The 23,725-nt window shown below is 37.1% G+C and overlaps 1 protein-coding gene across 4 annotated transcripts in view; it reads left to right on the plus strand.

Annotated features, from left to right (window-relative positions):
- The window catches only part of FASTKD1 (FAST kinase domains 1), a 55,692-nt gene that overhangs the window by 23,752 nt on the left and 8,215 nt on the right, over nt 1–23,725 (plus strand). For 2 of the 4 annotated variants that reach the window (XM_036254013.1, XM_036254012.1), the window contains 8 exons: nt 4,420–4,818; nt 6,785–6,895; nt 8,305–8,436; nt 15,506–15,992; nt 18,160–18,274; nt 21,078–21,206; nt 22,317–22,448; nt 23,036–23,149. In XM_036254013.1, coding sequence (XP_036109906.1) covers nt 4,420–4,818; nt 6,785–6,895; nt 8,305–8,436; nt 15,506–15,992; nt 18,160–18,274; nt 21,078–21,206; nt 22,317–22,448; nt 23,036–23,149 — 1,619 coding nt within the window. Of the gene's footprint in view, nt 1–4,419; nt 4,819–6,784; nt 6,896–8,304; nt 8,437–15,505; nt 15,993–18,159; nt 18,275–21,077; nt 21,207–22,316; nt 22,475–23,035; nt 23,150–23,725 lie in introns of those variants that run through there. The other 2 variants (XM_036254015.1, XM_036254014.1) reach the window with 2 other exon arrangements.

The raw sequence follows: 23,725 nt of genomic DNA on the forward strand, positions 1-23,725 counted from the left end.
GCCGCAACCAAGGTACGTGCCCTTGGCTGGAATTGAACCCAGGACTCTTTGGTCCATGGGTGATGCTCTTACCACTGAGCCATACCAGCCAGGGCTATATGTTTTTTTCTTAAATGTTATTTATTGATTTTTAGAGAGCGAGGAAGGTGGTGGGGGAGAGAGAGAGATCGATTTGTTGTTCCACTTATTTATGCATTCATTGGTTGATTCTTGTATATGCCCCTATCCAAGATTGAGCCTACAACCTTGGAGCATTGGGATGACACTCCAACTGAGCTACCCGACCAGGGCCCTTCTTAGATTTCTTTTCCATTTTGCATTCTTTATTCATTATGGATGCATTCTTGTAGTTGTGGTTTTCTGATTTTTGTGTTATATTAGAACTGTCATTTGAAAGCAGTGCCCAGAAGAGTGGTTTATGTTCCTTAAAATTGTTTATTGAGTGAAGAAATATTAAATACTACTTCATGTTCAGTATTGTCTGTCATATATTAATATCAGTCTAGCAGGAAACATTAAAATATATTAGTGAGAAATATTTTGCCAAGATTTTTATTTGTAAATTATAGATATACAGAGAAAAGAGTAATAAAGTGAAGTTTACTGCCAAAAATACAAAATGAGACTTTTATTTTATTTTATTTTTTTGTAGTTTTATTTTATTTTATTTTATTTTATTTCTTTAGTTGCAAAAAGTACAGAGGTTGTGTTTTTTAAAATTAGTTGTTTTTTTTAATCCTCACCCGAGGACATTTTTTTCATTTTTTGTTCAGATAGAGTGGGAGGAAGAGAGAGAGAGAGAGAAACATCGACATGAAAGGGACACACTTCAAATGGTTGCCACCTGCACAACCGAACCGGGGCTGGGGACAAACTGCAACCAAGGTACATGCCCTTAGTGGGAACCGAACATGGGTCTCTCTCGACTGCAGGCCGATGCTCTAACCGCTGAGCCAAACTGGCCAGGGCTAAAATTAATTAATTAATTAAAACTTATCTTTATTGTTGAATATATTATAGATGTTCCTCCTTTCTCCCTTATTAACTCCCTCTTCCCCCCTCCTGCACCACCCCTCCTGCCTTCTCCACACTATTGTCTGTGTCCACTGGTTATGTATATATGCATATAGGTTCATTGGTTTCTCTCTTCTCACCCCCCCTTCCCTTTGAGGTTTGTCAGTCTAACAACCAATTTGTACTTTTTTTTTTATCCTCACCTGAGAACATTTTTGCATGTATCGTCAAATAGAGCAGGAGGGAGAAGGGGGGAAGAGAGAGAGAGAAACATCAATGTGAGAGAGATACATGGAGTGGTTGCCATCCACATGACTCCAACCGGGGCTGGGGACAAACTGCAACCGAGGTACATGCCCTTAGTGGGAATTGAGCCCGGGACTCTATGTTCTGTGGGCCGATGCTCTAACTGCTGAGCCAAACCGGCCAGCGCCCAATTTTTACTTCTTAAACCCTTCACCTTTTTCACCCATTTCCCTAGTCACCCTTCCATCTGGCAACCTACAAAAAATTATCTGTATCTATGAGTCTGTTTCTGTTTTGTGTGTTCATTTTGTTTATAGATTAAATTGTCGAAAGATATGTATTTATTGCCATTTTATTGTTCATATTTTTTATCTTTTTCTTCAAGAAGACCCTTCAACATTTCATATAATACTGATTTGGTGGCAATGAACTCCTTTAGCTTTTTCTTGTCTGGGAAACTCTATATGTCCATCAATTCCAAATGATAGCTTTGTAGGAAAGAGTAATCTTGGTTGTAGGCTCTTACTTTTCATCACTGAATATTTCTTACCACTCCCTCTGACCTGCAAAATTTCTTTTGAGAAATCAGCTAGTAGTCTTATGGGAGCTCCCTTGTAGGTAACTAACTGCCTTTCTCTTGCTACTTTTAAGATTCTCTCTTTGTCTTTAACTTTTTGCATTTTGATTTTGATGTGTCTTGGTGTGGACCTCGTTGGGTTCATCTTGTTTGGGACTTTCTGTGCTTCCTAGACCTATTATGTCTGTTTCCTTCACCAAGTTAGGGAAGTTTTCTGTCATTATTTTTTCAAATAGGTTTTTAATTTTTTTTCTTTCTTCTCCTTCTGGCACCCACATGATGTGAATGTTGGTGCACTGGAAATTGTCCCAGAGGCTCCTTACACTGGCCTCATTTTTTTGGATTCTTTTTTCTTTTTGCTGTTCTGGGTGTTATTTGCTTCCTTATATTCCAAATCAGTGGTTTGCTTCTTGGCTTTACCTATTCTACTATTGATTCCCTATAATTATTCTTTATTTCAGTTAGTGCCTCCTTCATTTCTGACTGGTCCTTTTTTATGCTCTTGAGGCCCTCACTAAGTTCATTGAACATCCTTATAACCAGTATTTTGAACTCTGCATTTATTAGATTGCTTATCTCCATTTTCTTTAGTTCTTTTCCTGGAGTTTTGTTCTGTTCTTTCATTTGGGATATGTTTCTTTGTCTCCTCATTTTGGCTGCCTCCCTGTATTTGTTTCTGTGTATTAGGTAGAGTTGCTATGTCTCCTCGGCTTCCTAAGGTAGCCTATTTTTGTAGATGTCCTGCAGGGTTCAATGGCACAGCCTCCCTGATCATCCCAGCTGGGCCCTTGAGGTGCACCCCTCATGTGGACTGTACACCCTTCTGTTGTAACTGAGTCTTGATTGCTATTGGCACATCAATGGGAGAGATTTACTTAAGCTGATTAGCTGCAAGGACTGGCTATGCCTACTGACCCCTGACCTCTGAGTACCTTGGAGGACCAGCTGTGCAGGCACTCACCACACAGAGCAAGACTTACTTCAGCATGGCTCTAGTACCTGCTGAGTTCACTCCTTAAGTGTGTCACTTGTGGAGGTGGTTGGGTGGCAGTGCTTCATTGTGGTCTGTAGCTCGCTGTCCACTGGGTGTGCTGACTCTGGGGCAAGGTCAGCTACTGCCTTTATTGTACATGGGGCCAGTAGGCATAAGCTACAAAGTGATCTGCTGATGGCTGTTTATTGTGCTGGGCTTGGAGGTGCCCAGGCAAAGGCAAATTGTGAACCAAGGCTGGCTGCTCCTAGGGCCGGGCCTGGGGCCACTTAGAAAGAGGTATGGGGCTCCCTGAGGCCAGATGCTGCCTGTTTGAGAGAATTTAGGAAAATCTGAAGCAAGAACCAAGACAGGCCATTCCTATGGTAAAGCCACTGGAAACAGCTTGGGTGGGCCTGAAAGTTTGGTGGGGCAGGGCCTCGGGGAATCACCAGATGGAGCAAACAGTATGAGCCAGGTTGCTGGAGTCCCAGATATGGCGGCTGTCTGCCACCCCAGGGAAGGACTCACCAAAGGAACAATGTCCTCTGCCAGCACATCTGTCCGGAAGAAAGATGCCTTTCCAGCTTTTGTCCTAGTGCCAAACAACTCAGTTCTTTCCTGTATATCTGTGGTGCCTTTCAGCCTGCCTCCCCTATGCTGGAGCCTGGAGGGTTTGAGTCTGAGTAAGTCCATGCTCAGGCCCTTTAAGAGGAGCTGCCTGGGGCTCCTTCAGCCTCAGCCTCCCTCAGCCTCAATTCCCACTGGTTTTATAGCCAGACGTTATAGGGACTTCTCTTCCTGGCACTGGAACCCTGAGCTGGGAACTTGGTGTGGGACAGGGACCCTTCACGCCTTAGGGAGGACCTTTGCAGCTGAGGTGTCCTCCTGATTTTTATCTGCCACACGTGGGTGTGGGACCATCCCATCAGCACCTCTACCCCTCTCCTACCAGTCACGATGCGGCTTCTTTAATTTCGTAGTTGTTGGACTTCCACTCGGCTTGATTTCAGGCAGTTTTGAGTGATGGTTGTTCTGTAGTTTAGTTGTAATTTTGATGTGATTGTGGGAGGAGGTGAGTATTGTGTTTACCTATGCTGCCATCTTGACAGGAAGTCCCAGAATGAGACTTTTAATGTTGTACTCATGGGTTGTTGGTCCAGTGATTTCTGAGTAAATTTCACTAAAATGTTTTCCTTTAGCCTGACTGGGTAACTCAGTTGGTTAGAGCATTGTGCCCATATACTAAGGTTGGGGTTTTGATCCCCAGTAAGGGCACACAGAAGAAGCAACTAATGAATGCAAAAATAGGTCTTTCTTAAAAAAAAAATCAGTAAAGAATTTAAATATTTTTTTTTCTTCAAAGAAGATAGCTGTAGAACAAGATATTATACATCTCAATAAAAAATGTTATTGTATTGCTTTTTTGTCCAAAGGGGTTCAGTTATTGGGAGATCTGAGTCAAGTCCTACTAGTATTTAAAAGAAAAATTTTGTGGTATAAAACACATAATATTTTTATCAGTTCCTTTCAATATATATTCTTTTAGTCTTAGAATTGTTTATTATTCTTAAATAATGTAAAAAATCTTGGCATCTTTTTTCTTTTTTAGGTCCTTGTCTGTTTTGATGGTCAGCATATCTTCTTTAATATCACAACGTTTTCAAGAACAATTAGTGAACAAAGCTGAACTTCTTTTTGACACCATAGATCCTTCCCATGTCAACATTGCAAGAAGAATAGTACAATTTCTTCGAAATATTAAATATAGTTATTACCCACTATTAGAAAGATGTAATAAAGTGTTTTTAAGTGATGTGGCCAATCTTGATTTGGAGTCCATCAGTAAAATACTTAGTCTATACAACTCTCTACAGTTTCATAGTTTTGACTTTATTTTAATGGCCAAGAGGAGGCTAACTAAAATGGTTCCTCTGTTTGATCAGCCAGCTAGCTTTGTAAAATTGTTTGCAGCATTGGGACCCATGGCAGGACCTGAAGAAAAGAAACAGTAAGTTCAGCTAAAAATGCTTTACTTTTCTGTAGAGAATATATGGAGCCTTCAAGCTTTAGATCTTCTTGCAGTTCTGGAAGCACAAAAATCAACCCATTCAACTGTGGAATGGAAAATAATCTGCTATGCTCTGCTCCTTGATTTTTTTTATGTTTATTCAGTTTACATCTTAAACTCTTATTACGCCATTATGTTTTGAAAGGATGCCAGTAACCCCCTTGGTGGTAGTCAACACAGCAATGGATAAGGGAGAACACTACTTAAGTGTCTTTATTCTTTCTTCCTAGGCATGTGAATGGCTTTAAAACAGGTATAATACTCTCCCACCCAGTGTAGGCTGTGGACTGTTCAGTCAGAACTGTAGTAGTTGTTAACAAGACCATTTTGCTTTGTCTTCACATTTGTCATCAAAAGCATTCATTATGCACATTGCATATGTTCCCCTGTCAGGTTTGAGTGAATTTGATCTATCTACCATCTTTGAAGAATTTCCAGTATTGCCAGATTTTAATGTAGATAGAAATTTTAGGGATATAAAAATGAGCAAATACTATATACATGATTACTGATAGGAGCAAACTAATAAATACTATTAGTGGGTTAGTTAAGCGAGGTTTCAGAGAGTTTCTTTTTTTTTTTTATTTTTTATCCTCACCCGAGGACACTCTTCGGTATTTTGTTCAGATAGAGTGAGAGGGAGAGAGAGAGAGAGAAACATCAACGTGAGAGCGACACATTGAGTGGTTGCCACCCACACGACCCAACCAGGGCCGGGGACAAACTGCAACCAAGGTACGTGCCCCTAGCGGGAACCGAACCCGGGTCTCTCCGGACCACAGGCCAACGCTCCAACCGCTGAGCCAAACCGGCCAGGGCTCAGAGAGTTTCTTAATAGAGGTATCTACACCATTACTTTGTTAGCTAAAACTTAATGGAGAGTTTTATTTTTAAGAATCCTTTGAATTATATATGAAGAAATTTAAGGATATATTTTAAGAGGCTATCAAGATGAGAACAAGATGATTAAAAAACTTTTATTAGAATATTTTTTTTGTTCACTAAGTATTATTAAAATCTTATATGCTAAAGCAGTACAAAAGTTGAATTTAACGGGGTCCCTGCCTTCAAGGATTTTTATATTCCAATTGAGAGGATAGAAATATTTAATTGAAATATGTAAATACCATGACATTGAAATATAGTATATGAATAAGTATAAAAATTAGTGATACAGTTAGTAAGTGCTGTGGGCAGACAGAAAAGTGAGAGAAGAATGTGGACTAATGTGGCTGGGAAAAGCTAGGAAAAGCTGAGGTTGAAATATTTGATAAGGTTGATGAAAAGGATGATGTGGAGTAGTGTGAATAGGAAATTAGTTTATCCTGCTATCCTCAGATTTCATGATGTGGGCTTGTCTAAAAGACATATTTTAAAGTACTTTTATTACTATACTACTTTGGATAGTTTCAAAATGGACCATCTTTATAAATTTTCAGTTTATAGGGGTACAGCAAATACTCAGTATATAAGATTTCTGTTAATGTGTAGATATATTCATCTCCTGATTAAATCTTACTCAATTAAGAAAAATTAGGATGTTGTTAGAATGGAAGTTGTTAATTCTTTAGCTCCCTAGTACTGAATAATTTTACTGAAATAATGTATTTGATAACCATTATAACCTTATCTTATTTGAAAATCAATTAAAAAAAAAACAAAAAACTTGTGTCTATTTTTAAAGACAGTTTAAGATTAGATTATACTGAAGCATTAGTTGCTTCGAGAAAAAAATTTTAGGTGATAATGTATTATCTCTATGTAGAGCATAAAATTAAAATTATATACATATTTGAATTCAGTTTTTCTTCATATTATTTCTTTTCTATTACTTAAGAACTGTTATTTAAAAATTTTAAATAAACTAATCAGTTTTTCAACAAAAAATATTTTTCTTTGCTTCTAGACTTGAATCAACTGTATTATTGATGTCAGAGGAACTGACCAGCCAGCAAGCCCTGGCAGTGATAGTAGCAATGGAAGAGATGGAAAGCAGAAATTCACGTCTGATTAAAAAGTAGTGCTTCCTAAAATTCATGGTGTTAAGTTTTGTTGTCATTCATAAGTAACTATGTTTTTGAGGAAAAAATACATTTTTTTCTATAATATAGATGTTGGTTTTGAAGAAATAAGGAATTAAAACTTAAGGTACTGTTTATTTCCTAGTTTTTCAAAATAGAGATTCTAAAATTGTTTATAGCACCTTTCATTTCATTGCTACTGTTGTTATTCTCAAGCAGAGTATCATAATCTAGACAAGGGGAGAGCATAGAGCAGGACCCTACTTTTCTTCTTCTTTTTTAAAAAACGTTACCTAAGAATATTTTCCATTGAATTTTAGATAGAGTGAAAGGCAGGGAGGGAGGGAGGGGGAGGAAGAGAGAGAGAAACATTGATGTGAGAGACACATTGATTGGTTGCCTCCTGCATGGCCTTGACTGGGTCGGGGATCAAACCTGCATCCCAGGTACATGCCATTGACCTGGAATAAAACCCGAGACACTTTGGTTCAAGGGCTGACACTCTTACCACTGAGCCAGACCAGACAGGGCAGGATGCTACTTTTCAAAAGGACAGTTTCAGCAAAACAGTTAACATCTTTGTGAGCTTGAATTGTTTCACACCACATTTATTACCTTGAAATCATACTACCATATATTGACTTTTTTGTTAACTTGAGATTTAAGAAGGAAAAAAAATTCATAGTTCAGTTTATGTATATATTATTTTTTATATATAAAAGTTTATATATATTAAAATTTTTTTATTATGTATTATATATTCTTTTTAAAAAATAGTCCTTCTGCCCTATTCCTCCAACTTACTGTCTCTTAGTATTTCCCATTGCTTTTAAGCATCTCCATTAGAGGGCCAGTGGATTTAAGGAAGAAAATTAAATCAGTTTTGCCGATTGTTAAGTAACTCTTGGTAAAGATTTTTTGGCAGGGAGGATGTAGAATTTGATGATTGTTCTGTGAGACTTTTTAAATTTTTTTATTTAGGAGGTAAAAATGTATGCTTTTCTCTCTTTTTACTATTGATAATTAGATATTTCATTCACACTTCATTGATAGCTCTTACCTCATTCTATTTGTTAAATTTGTATCACCATCTTTTAAAAAATTAATTTATTTTTATTTTTCAGTTACATTTGATATTCAATATTATATTAGTTTCAGGTGTACAGCATAGTAGTTAGACACTTATGTAATTTACAAAGTGATCCCTCCTCCCTATAAGTCTAGTACCCACCTGGCATCATTTCTATCAGCATCTGGAGACAGTTCTTCAAGAACAGAAAACCTTGTCTCATTCATTGATGTTTGTCCAGCACAGAGCATGTCTGGTATGAAGGAGCTCCTCAGTAAAAGTTAAATAAATAAATGAATGGACTGGTTGTAATATGTGTTTTATCATTCTTTTTAGGATTGCTTCAATTCTGCATAGGAATTTGGATAACTATAAATCGATAGAGTTATTGAAGATAACGCAAGCATTGATTTTTCTACATTTCCGGGGTAAAGAGCTTTTTGTGAAACTCAGAGAATTACTGCTTAGGTAAGATTAAAAGTAGAAGTGTTTATTGAGTCGTTCATTTTATAATCTAATCTTTCAATTTATAATTTAATCATATAAAGAGTTGTTAGAACTTTTGGAGGTAGAATTGGGTAGCTTATTACTAAAAATGTTAAGACATTTCACTTATCTCTCCCTATGCCCATTCTGCCAAGTATAAGGAAAAAAAATTTTTATTTTAAAAATCAGAATAATAACTTGAATGAAATAAGTACCTGATTAATCTTTTCCCCCTCCATTTTTCCATACTAATTTGATGTCTATGGTAGTTTCTGAAAGACAAGGCATGGGATTCTATGCCATTATCAAAGGATGGACATATAGCTGAAAATGATTTTTATTTTGAGAAAATGATATGCCATTATGGTAAAGAAGGATTTGAACTGGGGAATAAGAAGTGGCACATATCAGATGAAAATTTAGCATTTTAGGTATGTTATTAGAAAGTTCACACTTTTTGAAATAGCTTTCTTCTTATCAAGGTGATTATATGCAGGATTATTGTTTCTTTTTTTATCCTCACCCGAGGACATTTTTCCATTTTTTGTTCAGATAGAGTGGGAGGGGGAGAGAGGGAGGGAGAGAGAGAGAGGAACATCGATGTGAAAGGGACACATCGAGTGGCTGCCACCCACACAAACAACCCATCCAGGGCCGGGGACAAACTGCAACCGAGGTACATGCCCTTAGCGGGAACCGAACCCGGGTTTCTCCGGACCGCAGGCCAACGCTCTAACCGCTGAGCCAAACCGGCCAGGGCAGGATTATTGTTTCTTTGTCTTTTTCACATTTAGCATAGACTTTCACATAGCCTCTTAATTAAGAATTTTGTGTTCTAAATGAGATAAAATAAACAGGCCCAGAGACATGATTTATTTTGTGTGCACAGTGTTTTTTAAAAAAATTAAATTACATGCCAAATAATTATATTTGCCTATAGCTATATTAATAGAAAAAAAGGGTAAGAATGGAAGTGCCAGAGGATTTCACTTCAACTGCAGAGTTCTATTTCCTTTATAAAAAGATGAAACAAATATGACAGTGTTGAAGTTTATTTCTTAGTAGTGAGAGCCCTTATATATCTATAGTTAAAAAAATTTATTTTTGTTAATCCTCACCCGAGGATATTTTTTCCATTGATTTATAGAGAGAGTGGAAGGGAGAGAGGGAAGAGGAGGAGGAGGAGGAGGGGGAGGAGGAGGAGAGAGAGAGAGAGAGAGAGAGACATTGGTGTGTGTGAGACACATCAGTTGATTGCCTTCCAAAGGAGCCCTGATGTCAGGGCTGGGGATTGAACCTGCAACCCAAGGTACATGCCCTTGACCTTTGGTGCACAGGCTGATGCTCTAACCATGGAGCCATACCAGCCAGGGCTATAGTTTAAAATTTTATCAAAGAATTGGTTGAGAGATGTTATATAAAATCACTGGTGCTTATGCTTCAGAATTACCTTTCCCACTTCAGTGCAGATTGTGTGAAGGAACAAACAGATTTTCACATAGATGTTTCTATAAATAGCTTCTGAAACCAGGGAACCCAGGGAGTTCATGTACTGGAATAATATGTTTGTTTGTTGTTTAACATATTGAAATATAATCTACATAAAATATACATACCCTCTTCTCATTATCCTGCCTACCTTCCCATCCTCCAGGTTAATTACTATCCCTACTTTTAAGTGCATGGGTTAATTTTGCCTGTTTTGTCTAGTTTCTTTTGCTCAATATGTTTATGAGATTTACATATGTTTTTGCAGTATAGTATTCATAAGAATATAACAAAAAATTTTTTATTCATTCTGTTGATGAATATTTTATTTATTTCCATTCATTGGCTATTATAAATAGTGCTGTCATGAATATCCTTGTACAGATTTTTTAGTGAACCTGTATGCATTTCTGTAGATATTTACCAAGGAGTATGATTGTTGGTTGATAGGTTATAAATACATTTATGTTCAGCAGATACTGCTAAACAGTTTTCTAAAGAGGCTGGACCAGTTGTATTACCACTAGCAGAGTATGAGCATTCCATTTGCTCCACATCCTTCCCGACATTTGGTATTTTTTTTTCTTTCTAATTTTAGCTATACCAGTGGCTATGTGGTGGTATTATAAATAAACACACATGCATATGTAATTTTTTTTTTCTTTTTTGGCCGTGGTCAGGGTTGTGCCTCTGGGAGGCAACCAATCAAAGTGTCTCTCTCTTTTTAACAATTCTTATTTTATTTATTAATTTTTGTTGCAGGTGTTTCTCCTTTCTCCCCATAGATACCCTCCTCCCTATCCTGCCCACCCCTTCAATAAATTTTTGAATTTGAGGAAAATTCACCAGGAAAAATATGAACTGACGGTTAGAGAGATTTTGTTTGTTGGGGGTTTACTTTTATACAAGTATCACAAGAGTAGGAAATATTGAGAGTTTTATCCCTTGAGTCAATTCTGCAAGCAGATACAGCTTTTGGGGGCTTTCTTTATTTAAACAGTGTATTAATATTTTGCGGTTATAAAAATAAAATGTTCATTTAGTAATTAGTGAATACTTTGCCTCAGGCAATAGGCCAAATATTTTATCTTTTTTTTTATTCCTCACCCAAGGATATTTTTCTATTTATCATTAGATAGAGTGGGAGGGAGGGAGAGAGAGAGAGAGAGAAAGAGAGAGAGAGAGAAAGAGAGAAACATCGATGTGATAGAGCCACATCGACTTGTTGCCTCCCGCACCACACCACCTGACCAGGGCCGGGGATGAACCACAACCGAGGTATGTGCCCTTGACTAGAATCAAACCCACGACTCATTGGTCCATGGGCCAGGCTGACACTCTTAACTGCAGAGTCAAACCAGCCAGAACGGGCCCAATTTTTTTTTTTTTTCCTTTATTGATGTTAGAGAGAGAGGAAGGGAGAGGGAGAGAGAGAGATAGAAACATCAATGAGCGAGATCATCCATCGGCTGCCTCCTGCATGCCCCTCTTGGGGATTTGGCCCACAACCTAGGCATGTGCCCTAACCAGTAATCGAACCAGTGACCTTCTGGTGCATGAATGGATGTTCAACCACTGAACCATACTGGCCGGGTGATATAAAAATCATTTTGAGATCTTTCATGGTTCAGAGGGTCATTCATGCTATTAGCTCCCTTTGTCCCTCAGACCGTTTTTAAAAAAATTAAATTTATTGGATGACATTGGTTAATAAGATTATATAGGTTTCAAGTGTGCAATTCTATGATACATCATTGCACTGTGTGCCCATCACCCAAAGTCAAATTTTCTTCTGTCACCATATATTTGACCACCTTCACCCTTTGCGTACCCTTTGCTCCCTTCCCTCTGGTAACTACCATACTGTTACCTGTGTCTATGAGTTTTTGTTTGTCCTTCAAACCTTTTTATGATATCAGCACGTTACCCCCCTGATATGAAAAAAATTTTTTGAAAACAAAAAAGTATAAAGAAGAAAATAAAAATCATTCATAAGTCCATTCATTTATTGTCAACATTTCCTTGTGGCATATACTTACTTACATATATATGCATACATATATATTTTTTATTTCATAGTTGAGAATCATGAACATACAGTTTGGTATTCTTATTTTATTTCCCTCACTTAACCTTGTCAACATTTTCCTACATAATTTAGAACTACTTGTAAATGTTTTTGATGACTGGATATTAACCATCATATGCTACCACATTCACTTATTTCCCATCACTGGGTAAATTGTTTTCAAATTTTAGCCACATTAAAAGTATAATCAATAATATAACACAAATTTTGCCTGCATTTTAGATTATTTTCTTAGGATAGTTTTCTCAACAAGGATTGATTATGTCAAATTATATAATTACCTGTAAAGTTCTTGAGCCATACTGTAAAATTACTTTCCAGAAAGATTATAGCAACATTTATTTATGTATTTTAATCCTCACCCGAGGATATTTTTTCCATTGATAGAGTAGGAGGGAGAGGGGGAGAGAGAGAGAGAGGGAGAGAAACTTTGATGTGAGAGAGGCACATTGACCAGCTGCCTCCCGCATGACCCCGACCAGGGCCAAGGCCAGGGATCAAACCCCAACTGAGGTACATGCTCTTGACTAGAATCGAACCCATAACTCTTTGATCTGTGGGCTGATGCTCTAAGTGCTGAGCCAAACCAGCTAGGGCAGATTATAGCAACTTTTATTTATTTATTTTATTATTATTTTTTTAAATCCTCACCTGAGGATATTTGTTTATTTATCTTCAGATAGAGTGGAAGGGAGAGAGAGGGAGAAAAAGGGAGAGAGAGGAAAACATCAATGTGAGAGAGACATACTGACTGGTTGCCTCCCTCATGACCCCGATCAGGGCCAGGGATGAACCGCAACCGAGGTACGATCGAGGTACGTGCCCTTGACCAGAATTGAACCCAAGACTCATTGGTTCATGAGCCAATGCTCTACTGCTGAGTCAAACTGGCCATGGCAGATTATAGCAACTTTTGTTTTATTTAAAAAATTTGTTTTTTCTTTTATTGATTTTTAGAGAAAGAGGAAGGGAGAGGGAGAGAGAGAGATAGAAACATCAATGAGAGAGAACATCAACTGGCTGCCTCCTGCATGGCCCCCACTGGGGATTTGGTCCACAACCTGGGCATGTGCCCTGACTGGGAATTGAACTGGTGACCTCTTGGTGCATAGGTCGATGCTCAACCTCTGAGCCACACTATCTGGGCAGATTATAGCAACTTTTAAAGTCTACTAATAGTGAATGAGAATGCCTGTATCCATGCACCCTTGCTAGCATTGAGCATTATGATTATTTCAATATGCTAATTTAATATTTAAAAAAGTAACTCACCCTGGCTGGTTTGGTTCATTGTTTAGAGTGTTGGCCCTAGTACTGAAGGGTCTTGGGTTTGATTCCTGGTCAGGGGCATGCACCTGGGTTGCACATTCAATCCCCAGACCTAGTTGGGGGTAGTGCAGGAGGCAACCAATCGATGCTTCTCTCTCTCTCTCTCCCCCTCCCCCCCTTTCACTCTATCTAAAAATTAATGGAAAAATATCCTCAGCTGAGGCTTAACAACAACAACAAAAATCCCTGGCTGATGTGGTTCAGTTGGTTGAGCAATGTCCTGTGCTCTGAAATGTTGCCAGTTTGATTCCTAGTTAGAGCACATGCCCAGGTTGTGGGCTCGTTCTTTGTCTAAAATCAATAAAAACATATGTGAAAAATAAAAAAGTAACTTAATTTTGTTTTCATTTATATTTGATTATGTACTTCTAAGCCTAAAGATGTTTTAAAAATATGTTTTTATTGATTTTAGAGAGAGAGGAAGGGAGAGGGAGAGAGAGAGAGAAACATTGATGAGAGAGAAATATATTGATTGGTTGCCTCCTGCAGGACCCAGACCAGGGCTGGGGATTGAACCTGCAACCCAGGTATGTGCCCTTGTCTGGAATTTAATCCTCAGCCCTTTGGTCCTTGGGTTGATGCTCTAACCACTGAGAAAAACCTGCCAGGGCAATTTCTTTTTTATGTCCTTACCCGAGGATATTTTTTCCATTGATTTTTAGAGTGAGTAGAAGGGACGGAGGGATGGAGAGAGAGAGAGAGAAAGAAATATTGATGTGAGAGACACATATCAATTGTTTGCCTCTCACAATCTCCCTGGATCAAATCTGTATCCCAGGTATGTGCCCTTGACCAGGAATCAAACCCGAGACCCTTTGTTTCACAGGCCGACACTCTAACCACTGAGTAACACCATCTAGGGCAGCCTAAAGATTTAAAACATTTTTTTGTATTTGTTGATTTGAGAGAACGAGAGAGAGAAACATCGATTTGTTGACCCACTTATTTATCCATTCATTGGTTGATTCTTGTATGTGCCCTGGTCTGACATTGAACCCACAACCTTGGAGTATCAGGATAATACTTTAACCAACTGAGCTACCTGGCCACAGCCTTAAGATTTTTTATATTTATTATTTTTTTATTTTTATTGATTTTTTAGAGAGAGAGGAAGGGAGAAAGAGATAAAAACATTGGTGAGAGAGAAACATCAATCTGCTGCCTCCTGCCCACCCCCTCCTGGGGATAAGCCCACAGCCTGGGCATTCCCTGACTGGGAATGGAACCAGTCAGGGCACTCAATCCACTGAGTCACACTGGCTGGGCCCTAAAGATTAAAAAAAAAATCTTCACCTGAGGATACTTTTCCATTTATCTTCAGATAAAGTGGGAGGGAGGGAGGGAGGGAGGGGGAGAGAGAGAGAGAGAGAGAGAGAGAGAGAGAGAGAGAGAGAGAGAGAGAGAGAAACATCGAAGTGAGAGAGACACATTGATGGGTTGCCTCAACCAGGGCTGGGGACTGAACCGCAACCGAGGTGCTGTGCCCTTGACCAGTATCGAACGCATGACTCTTTGGTCTACAGGCTGCCCCAACCACTGAGCCAAACTGGCCAGGGCCCAAAAGATTTTTAAAAGCTCCCAGATTTTTATTTTATTTTAACAAGGCTGTCCTGGTGGTAGGATTCTTACCTTGGAGGTTTGGGAAAGGAGGAGTAACGAATGGAGTTAATTTTATGTCCTGTGTTTTCTGGGATTTTTTAAGGCAGGACTTCCTATATAGCAGATGTAAGATGGGAACCAGTATAATTGAGTGATTGCTGTATGCCAGCACCTGTACTATGTACCAACTCCTGATAGGTCATATTAGAAATTCAGCCAAATTCTGTCTGTAGCAGCAGCACTGAAAAGAAACATTGTTCTGACACTGACCTTTTGTGTGCAGGGACTATGGTTTTATTTTTACATAAAAATATTTGGCATGTGCTTTATATTATCTTAAAGCTTCCCTTAGTAACTTTTTATGGACTTGTCATCTTTGAATTAGTTAACCCTTCTTAAATTAACTTTTATTTGAAGCCTACCCCACCTATTAATTATGATAATTACATTTCATATTTTAATACTTATATATGTTTTGGCTTTTGTTGCTGATGTATTAATTTTTTTTTTTTTTTTTTTTTTTACTTTCCCTTCCTTTCTTTATAGTTATTTGAAAATTAGTGTCAAACCTAGTGAAATTTCCATCCTGGTCTATGCTATTTCTGTGCTTCCATCTCCTAACCTAGATGAAGCTGGGATATCTCGAATTGAAGCAGTTTTACCACAGTGTGACCTAAATGACCTGAATAGTCTTGCCATGTCCATTTTAAGATGGATTCAGAATGGTCATGTATATCTGGATAATACTACTGGAAAGCAGCTGAAACTACTTCAAAAATTAGATCACTATGGTCATCAGAGACTAAAAAAATACAACAGTTTGAATCTCTTAAGGGAAGAACTTAAGTCTTTAAAAGGAGACTGGTTTTCCGAATCACTTCTTGAAGAAACCATTGCTACATTACAGTGTTTGATGGATGACATTAGTTACGTAAATGTTGCGGGAATTGCATCTTTTATTTCTAGAACTAACTACCTCAATACTTTGCTACTAGATAAGATAGCCTCAGTGGTCCTCCAGCAGATTGAAAAGGTAAAATTGAAATGTCACATAGTTTTACATGGTTGTCAACTTATAAAAACATAAATGTTTATCATAAGTACTTTGAGAATTTGATTGAATTTGAAGTTTAAAAATTAAACTAGTTTTTGGTTCAGCAGTTTGTTTCTCCCCTTAAATGCTTTTTCTCCAGCATTACAGTTATGGACAGATTGTTAAGATCAGTAGTCAAAATTCATTGACTAGAAGAAAATATCATTGACTGGAAGGAAACACTTAAAGCAGTACTGTTGTTTTAGGATATTAGAGTATGAATGATTTTTGTTTTCCCTTTTTCTTATTTTCTGTAATCCTGTGATACTGCTTTTACTATTTAAAAACAACTACATTTAAAAAAGTGAGAGAAGCCCTGGCCGGTTTGGCTCAGTGGTTAGAGCATCGGCCTGTGATCCAGAGAGACCTGGGTTCAGTTCCTGCTAAGGGCACATACCTTGGTTGCAGTTTGTCCCCAACCCTGGTTGGGTCGTGTGGGAGGCAGCCACTACGATGTGTCCCTTTCACGTCGATGTTTCTCTCTCTCTCTCTCCCCCTCCCTCCCACTCTATCTGAACAAAATAATGGAAAAATGTCCTCGGGTGAGGATAAAAAAAAAAAAAGTGAGAGAAGTGTGAAAACAGAAAATTATAAGGTCCCCTCTGACTTCAGTACAGTTGACCCTTGAACAATGTGGGGTTATTATTAAACCCTCATATAACTTTTGACTCTTCCAGAACTTAACTACTAGTAGCATACTGTTGACCAGAAGCCTTACTGATAACATAAACAGTGGGTTGACACATATTTTGTATGTCGTATTTATTATATACTGTATTACAATAAAGTAAGCTAGAGAAAAGAAAATGTTATTAAGAAGGTCATAAGTAAAACACATTTACAATATTTACTGACAAAAATCTGCATATAATGAACCCATGCAAATCCACATTGTTTAGGGTCTACTGTATTCTTGTTAAAAAAAAAAATTATTGATTTTTAGAAAGAAAGAAAGAGACATCAGTTTGTTGTTCCACTTATTTATGAATTCATTGGTTGCTTTTTAATTTTTTTTTGGTTAATCCTCACCCAAGGATATTTTTTCCATTGATTAAAAAAAATTTTTTTTGTAGAAAGTAAATGGGAGAGAGGGTGGGGTTGGGGGGAGAGGGAAACATTAATGTGAGAGAGACAAATCAATTGGTTGCCTCCTGCATGTGCCCCAACCAGGGTTGGGGACCGAACCTGGAATCCAGGTACATGCCTTTGACCAGGAATCAAACCAGAGACCCTTCAGTGCGCAGGCTGATGCTCTAACCACTTACCCACACCCGCCAGAGCATTGGTTGCCTTTTGTATGTGTCCTGACTGGAGATTGAACTTGCAACCCTAGCATATTGGGACGATGCTCTAACCAACTGAGCTACCTGACAGGGGCGAGCCTAGTGTATTCTTAAATTGTCAGTGTGTCTTCTTACAAATTCATTTCTAGAACTTATAAAATGGTGCTCTTTGTGTTAAATGAGAAGAGGCTCACTTATAAAATGTATTGTTTTTATAAGGATAAAGCTTTTACTTAGTATTTTTCTCAAATGAAAATAAAAGTCTGGCCCTGGCAGGTGTGGCTCAGTTGGTGGGAGCATTGTCCTCTACACCAAAAGGTTGTAGGTTTGATTTCCGGTCAGGGCACCAAAAAATGAAAAAGAAAAGTCTGTCTTATTTGCTTAGCATATTATTGGCAGTTTTGGATGAATGAATGAATAGTGAAATTTTTAAAAATGAATGAAAGAAAAATAAATTCTGATGATTATCAGCTGAGAAACTCCCTTAGTTACATTATGGGTCTTCAAAATGCACTGATATATAAATTAGTGATACTGTTTCCTATATATTTTAATGACTATTGAATTTCTGGAATAGGATTTTACACCTAACAAAATCAATTTGTAAATCATCTGATTTACTTTTTCTTTATTAACACTTAGAATTACTAGAAATTAGTAGTGGGGTTAAATAGATGATAGCAGGCTGGAAAAATTAATAAACAGAGTGATACTTGTATCACTTAACTATCGGCATGTTTGAAAAAGATTTCTACCCAAAATAATTAGATTACAGTTTTGTTTTACTGAAGTTTAAAGTAAACATTTTTGTTCTGTTTATACAGATCCATCCTTTTGCCATCTTTGCTATTATTCTTCCATTCAGCATCTTGAACTATGATCCACCTCAAAGGGATGCATTTTTTGGAACTTGCATTCAGCACCTTAATTCTTACTTAAGTAGGTGTATTGTTTGGTACTAAATTGAATGAATAGGTGGGAGGATATTGTTGCTGATATTTCTCATTTAAAGGGTAATCATAATAGTTGTGAGTTCTACACCTAAAAAAAGTTTGTATCTGCTTTTCAAACTTTATTATGAAAAATGTCAAACTTACAGATAAAATTGGAAGAATGAACAAGGAACACCTATATACTCATTGGATAGATTGAATAACCATTAATGTTTTATCATCTTTGCTTTACTGTCTGTCTCTCTTGCTCTCATATTTTTCTGAGTCATTTTAAAGTAAATCGCTGGCATTGTGATCCTTCACCTCTAATTACTCAGGCGTACACCTTTCTAAGAATAATGAACTTCTCTTATATATCACCACAATTCTGTGATCATACCTGAGAAAATTAACATTCTCATAATATATAATACACAGTTCATGTGTAAATTACCTTCATTATTCCCAAAATACAAAATACTGTGGTTGTTGAGCCAGGATTCATTCAAGTTTCACTCATTGTGTGACTGTTACTATCTCTTTGATCTCTTAGGGTCTAGAATATTCTCTGGGTTTTTGGTTTTGCTTTTGTTTTATTTTTTGCTTGAGACTGATTTGAGAGAAAGTTTTTTGTTTCATTTTCTTACCAAAGCTTTCAAATATACAGAAAAATTGAAAGAACAATATAACAAATATCTATACACTGTATACCCACAACCTAGCTTTTGACTAATGATTAACTTATTGCCTCATTTGCTCTGTGTGTGTGTGTATGTGTCCATGAGCATGTGTATATGATGAACTATTTGAAGTGTCAGCTCTAAATACTTGAGTTTATAAGGACATTCAGTATCACACTTAAAAAAATTAATAAGTACCATTTATACGATAATCAAATTTTCCCAAATTTCACCAAATTGTTTTTATAACCTTAAAAAAAAACAACCACAAAGTAATTTTTTTTAGTACTGATACAGCTTAACCAAACAAAAGGAAAATTTCTATTTTCAAAAAATTTAAGAAGTTAAATCATTTAGGATATAAGATAAGTTTGGGAGTGTTTAGGAAATGTAGCATATTCTAGTATAAACATCTGAAAGGTTGCCTAAAGGCTTCTAACACAGACTCAAGGGCAAACTCTAATGTAGATGGGCTTGAGTTGTCATGTCACTTTCTCCCTATCTGTGTACCTTGGTGGTGTTATTATTATTTTTATAAAAGAGATTGGCCATTTATTGTGGATTGTTCACATTATTGATTTGTCTGCTTGCTTTCTGTTAAAATCTTGCTCCTTCATCTCCAGTATTTCTGGTAATCTAGAAGTTTAGAATAGATGCTTGATTAGATTAAAATTAAATATTTTTAGCAAAAATGCATTGTATGTGGTGCTGTGTATCTGATATTTGTGTCACATCTGCAGACACATAATATCTGATTATTTCTGTCAATTTTAATAGTTAAGCTGATGTGAGGCCAGTATAAATACATGAATTATATCAGTATCATACTCATAGACTTTGTTACATTTTTGTGGGATCTATAGGCCAGATAGTGTCTAACCATGTCTGATACTCTTGTGTCTGCTAATAGACAAGTAAAATGGGACTGTGATGTGTGTATGTTTATGTATAAATGAGTGTATGCATGTGCGGCATTTATATATACCCTTTTTGGTATCACAGTTATATATTAAAAGATGAGACTTGAAACAGACAGAATTTGCTCTCCTCATTGTTCAATAATGTTTCAGAAGGAAATTAAAGTACATCTCTTCCCATATTCTTTTTTTTTTTATCCTTACCCAAGGACATTTTTGCATTTATCTTCAGATAGAGCAGGAGGGAGAGAGGGGGGAAGAGAGAGAGAGAAACATCAATGTGAGAGAGACACATTGGGTGGTTGCCACCCACATGACCCCAATTGGGGCCGGGAACAAACTGCAACCGAGGTACGTGCTCTTAGTGGGAGCTGAACCTGGGACTCTCTGGTCCGCAGGCCAACACTATAACTGCTGAGCCAAACCAGCCAGGGCTCTTCCCATATTCTTTAAATAGAGACTTAGATATTAGAATTTCTCTTTAAATTAAGGGTATAAGAGAAGAAAGGTTGAGAAGTACAGATTTGATTTTTTTAAAATATGTTTTGAGAATGTTTGAAAATTATTGGAGAACTTTATAACACAATTTAAAATAACTATTGGAGTAATAATTTCTCTATTTTGAGTAAATATTAGTTTTTTTTGTGTGTTTTGTTTTTTTATCCTCACCCGAGGATATTTTCCATTTTTTTGTACAGAGTGGGAGGGAGAGAGAGGAAGGAGAGAGAGAGAGAAACATCGACGTGAAGGGACACATCGAGTGGCTGCCACCTGCACGAACAACCAGGGCCGGGGACAAAGTGCAACCGAAGTACGTGCCCTTAGCGGGAACCAAACCCGGGTCTCTCGGGACCGCAGGCCGACGCTCTAACCGCTGAGCCAAACTGGCCAGGGCTAAAGATTAGTTTTGACAGATTAATTTTGCTGGTGGATATCATCACTATTTGCCTCATTTATTTTGATCTTGCTCTATTAAATAAACTCAGCAAAAAATCCAAAAGAAAATATTTAATTTTTTTGTACTCTAAAAATATTGCTGCAGCCCTGGCTGGTTTGGCTCAGTGGTTAGAGCGTTGGCCTGCAGTCCAGAGAAACCCGGGTTTGGTTCCCGCTAAGGGTGCGTACCTCGGTTGCAGTTTGTCCCCGGCCCTGGTTGGGTTATGTGAGGTGGCTTTATGTTACAATTTTTTAAAAAATCTTAATTTTGTTTTAGGTATATTGGATCCTCTCATGTTAGTGTTTCTTGGTTTCTATTTGGCCACACTTCAGTATTTTCCAGAAGATCTGCTAAAGACAATTTTTAACATCAAATTTTTGGGCAGATTGGATTTGCAACTGGAACGTATGTATCTACATTTTACTATCATTTGTACTTTATATACATGTTTCAGCTCTACTTATACCAAAGCATTTAAAAGTTAAATTTTTGGCTTGCTTATAGAAGTAATTCCTACTTATTGTAAAAAATTTGGAAAACACAATGTAAAACAGAAAATTAGTCAATCTTACCACCAAGTGAAACTACTACTTTTAATGTTTTGGAGTGTTTCTTGCTTTTCTGTCTCTCCTGCTCTTATGTGTTTATATACCTATATGTATTTTAAAACAAAATTTGGATTACCTATATATTCACTTTTGTAGGTTGTCTTTAATCATTGAACTGTATTTGGAATAATTTTTCATGTCATTAAATATCTTTTGATGTCATGATTTTTTTTTTAGTGTCTACGTAATCTGCCATTATATGGATGTACTAAAGTTTATTTATCTTAGAGGTTATTATAAATAATGATGGTTATACATGAATCATTGACCTCATTTTTGTTTCCTGCAGATAGAGTCCTAATTGTGGAATAATAGGTCAATGAAAACTGTTTAAGTGTAGTTTTATTTATTTATTTATCTCTTTTGATTTATTTTTTTAAATAATTTTTTTTTTATCCTCACCTGAGGACAGTTTTTGATATTTTGTTCAGATAGAGTGGGAGGGAGAGAGAGAGAGAAACATCGACGTGAAAGGGACACATCGAGTGTTTGCCACCCACACGACTCAACCAGGGCCAGGGACAAACTGCAACCGAGGTACGTGCCCTTAGCGGGAACTGAACCTGGGTCTCTCTGGACCACAGGCCAACACTCTAACCGCTGAGCAAAACTGGCCAGGGCTTAAATAATTTTTAATTTTCAATTACAATTGACATACATCATTATATTAGTTTCAGGTGTACATAAAATGTAATTTTAACAATAATTAGTGGAAACAACATAGGAATTGGTCTTAACATGCCACTGAATGTAATAATTTAAAAACAAAGCATGTGTGTGTGCAACTGAAATGATTTTATAAGAATAGAAGGATCATCTAATAATGGGAATAAATGAGTGTGGAAAAAATGGATCATTTTTGCTAGGTCCAAGTTATCAAAATTCAATAATATATTTTTTATTTCAGTTTTATGCCCATCTCTAAATATGAAGGTCCAAATTCGTCTTATGGAACTAAATAGAGCAGTCTGCTTGGAATGCCCTGAGTATCAGATTCCATGGTTTCATGACCGCTTCTGTCAACAACATTATAATAAAGGTTTGAGTTTTCATTGGGTCAGAAAGGGAAGTATAATTCTAAAGTAAATTATTAGGTAGTACATTGTTGTTATTTTTATTTATTTATTTTTAAAAATATGTTCGTATTGATTTTTTTAGGGAGAGGGAGATAGAAACATTGATGTGAGAAAGAATTATAGATCAGCTGCCTCCTGCATGATCCTTACTGGGGATCGAGCCTACAACCTTCAACCTGGGCATGTACCCTGACTGGGAATTGAACTGGGACCTTTCAGTCCATGGAACCACGCCCAGTCCACTGAGCCACATTGTCCAGGCTCATTGTTATTATTTTTAAACCTGACCATGACACCAGAGTTCCCAACAGTGCCATGACCATTTGTAGGTGATTTGTGTTATAAGAATTTCTTAATATTTAGGACACTAAACCTCTTTTCTTAGAGAGCAAAGAACTTGTGTTATACTGAAGTTAGTGCTTATGTTATTACATTGAAGCTTTTGTTTGAAATACTAATCTTTATTTTTCAATTTGTAGAATTGGTTGATTTTCATTCAAAAACTGATTGACTTATTTTAAATGAACTAATTATTTTTCTTTTCATAAAGATATTGGCATCTTGAATGGAGCACAGCAGCAGATATATAAAATGTTAGCAGAAGTATTAGGAGGAATCAATTGTGTAAAAGCCTCGGTTCTTACACCTTATTACCACACAGTAGGTAAGTCTTTAATCATCTCATCAACTGGACTTTAAAGAGAAGGTTTTTAAATTTTTTCAAGTTACTTAAAAATTTCTGGCCCTTACCCTGGCCAGTTTGGCTCAGCGGTTGAGCGTTGGCCTGCGGACCAGAGAGTCCCAGGTTCAGTTCCCGCTAGGGGCACATATCACACACACACACAAAAATTTCTGGCCCTGGCCAGGTAGCCAGGTAGCTCAGTTGGCTAGAGTGTAGTCCCGATACACCAAGGTTGTGGATTTGATCCCTGGTCAGGGCACATACAAGAAGCAACCAATGAATGTATAAATAAGTGTAACAATAAATTGATGTTTCTCTCTCTCTCTTTTCTTCTCTCCAAAAACAAACAAACCAAAAACAACCAGTTTCCAAAGACACAGAAGTAGAAAAGAACAGTACAGTAAAACCTCAAGTTCCCATGACCCAGCTTTTTAAAAATTCCATTAAAATTTTTTTTTATATATCTTTATTGTTAAAAGTATTACAGGTATTCCTCCTCTTTTCCCCCCATTGACGTCTCCCTCCCGCTCCCATCCCCACCCCAACACAACCCCTACC

Source organism: Molossus molossus, unplaced genomic scaffold, assembly GCF_014108415.1.
Source record: "Molossus molossus isolate mMolMol1 unplaced genomic scaffold, mMolMol1.p scaffold_m16_p_11, whole genome shotgun sequence".
NCBI lineage: Eukaryota > Metazoa > Chordata > Mammalia > Chiroptera > Molossidae > Molossus > Molossus molossus.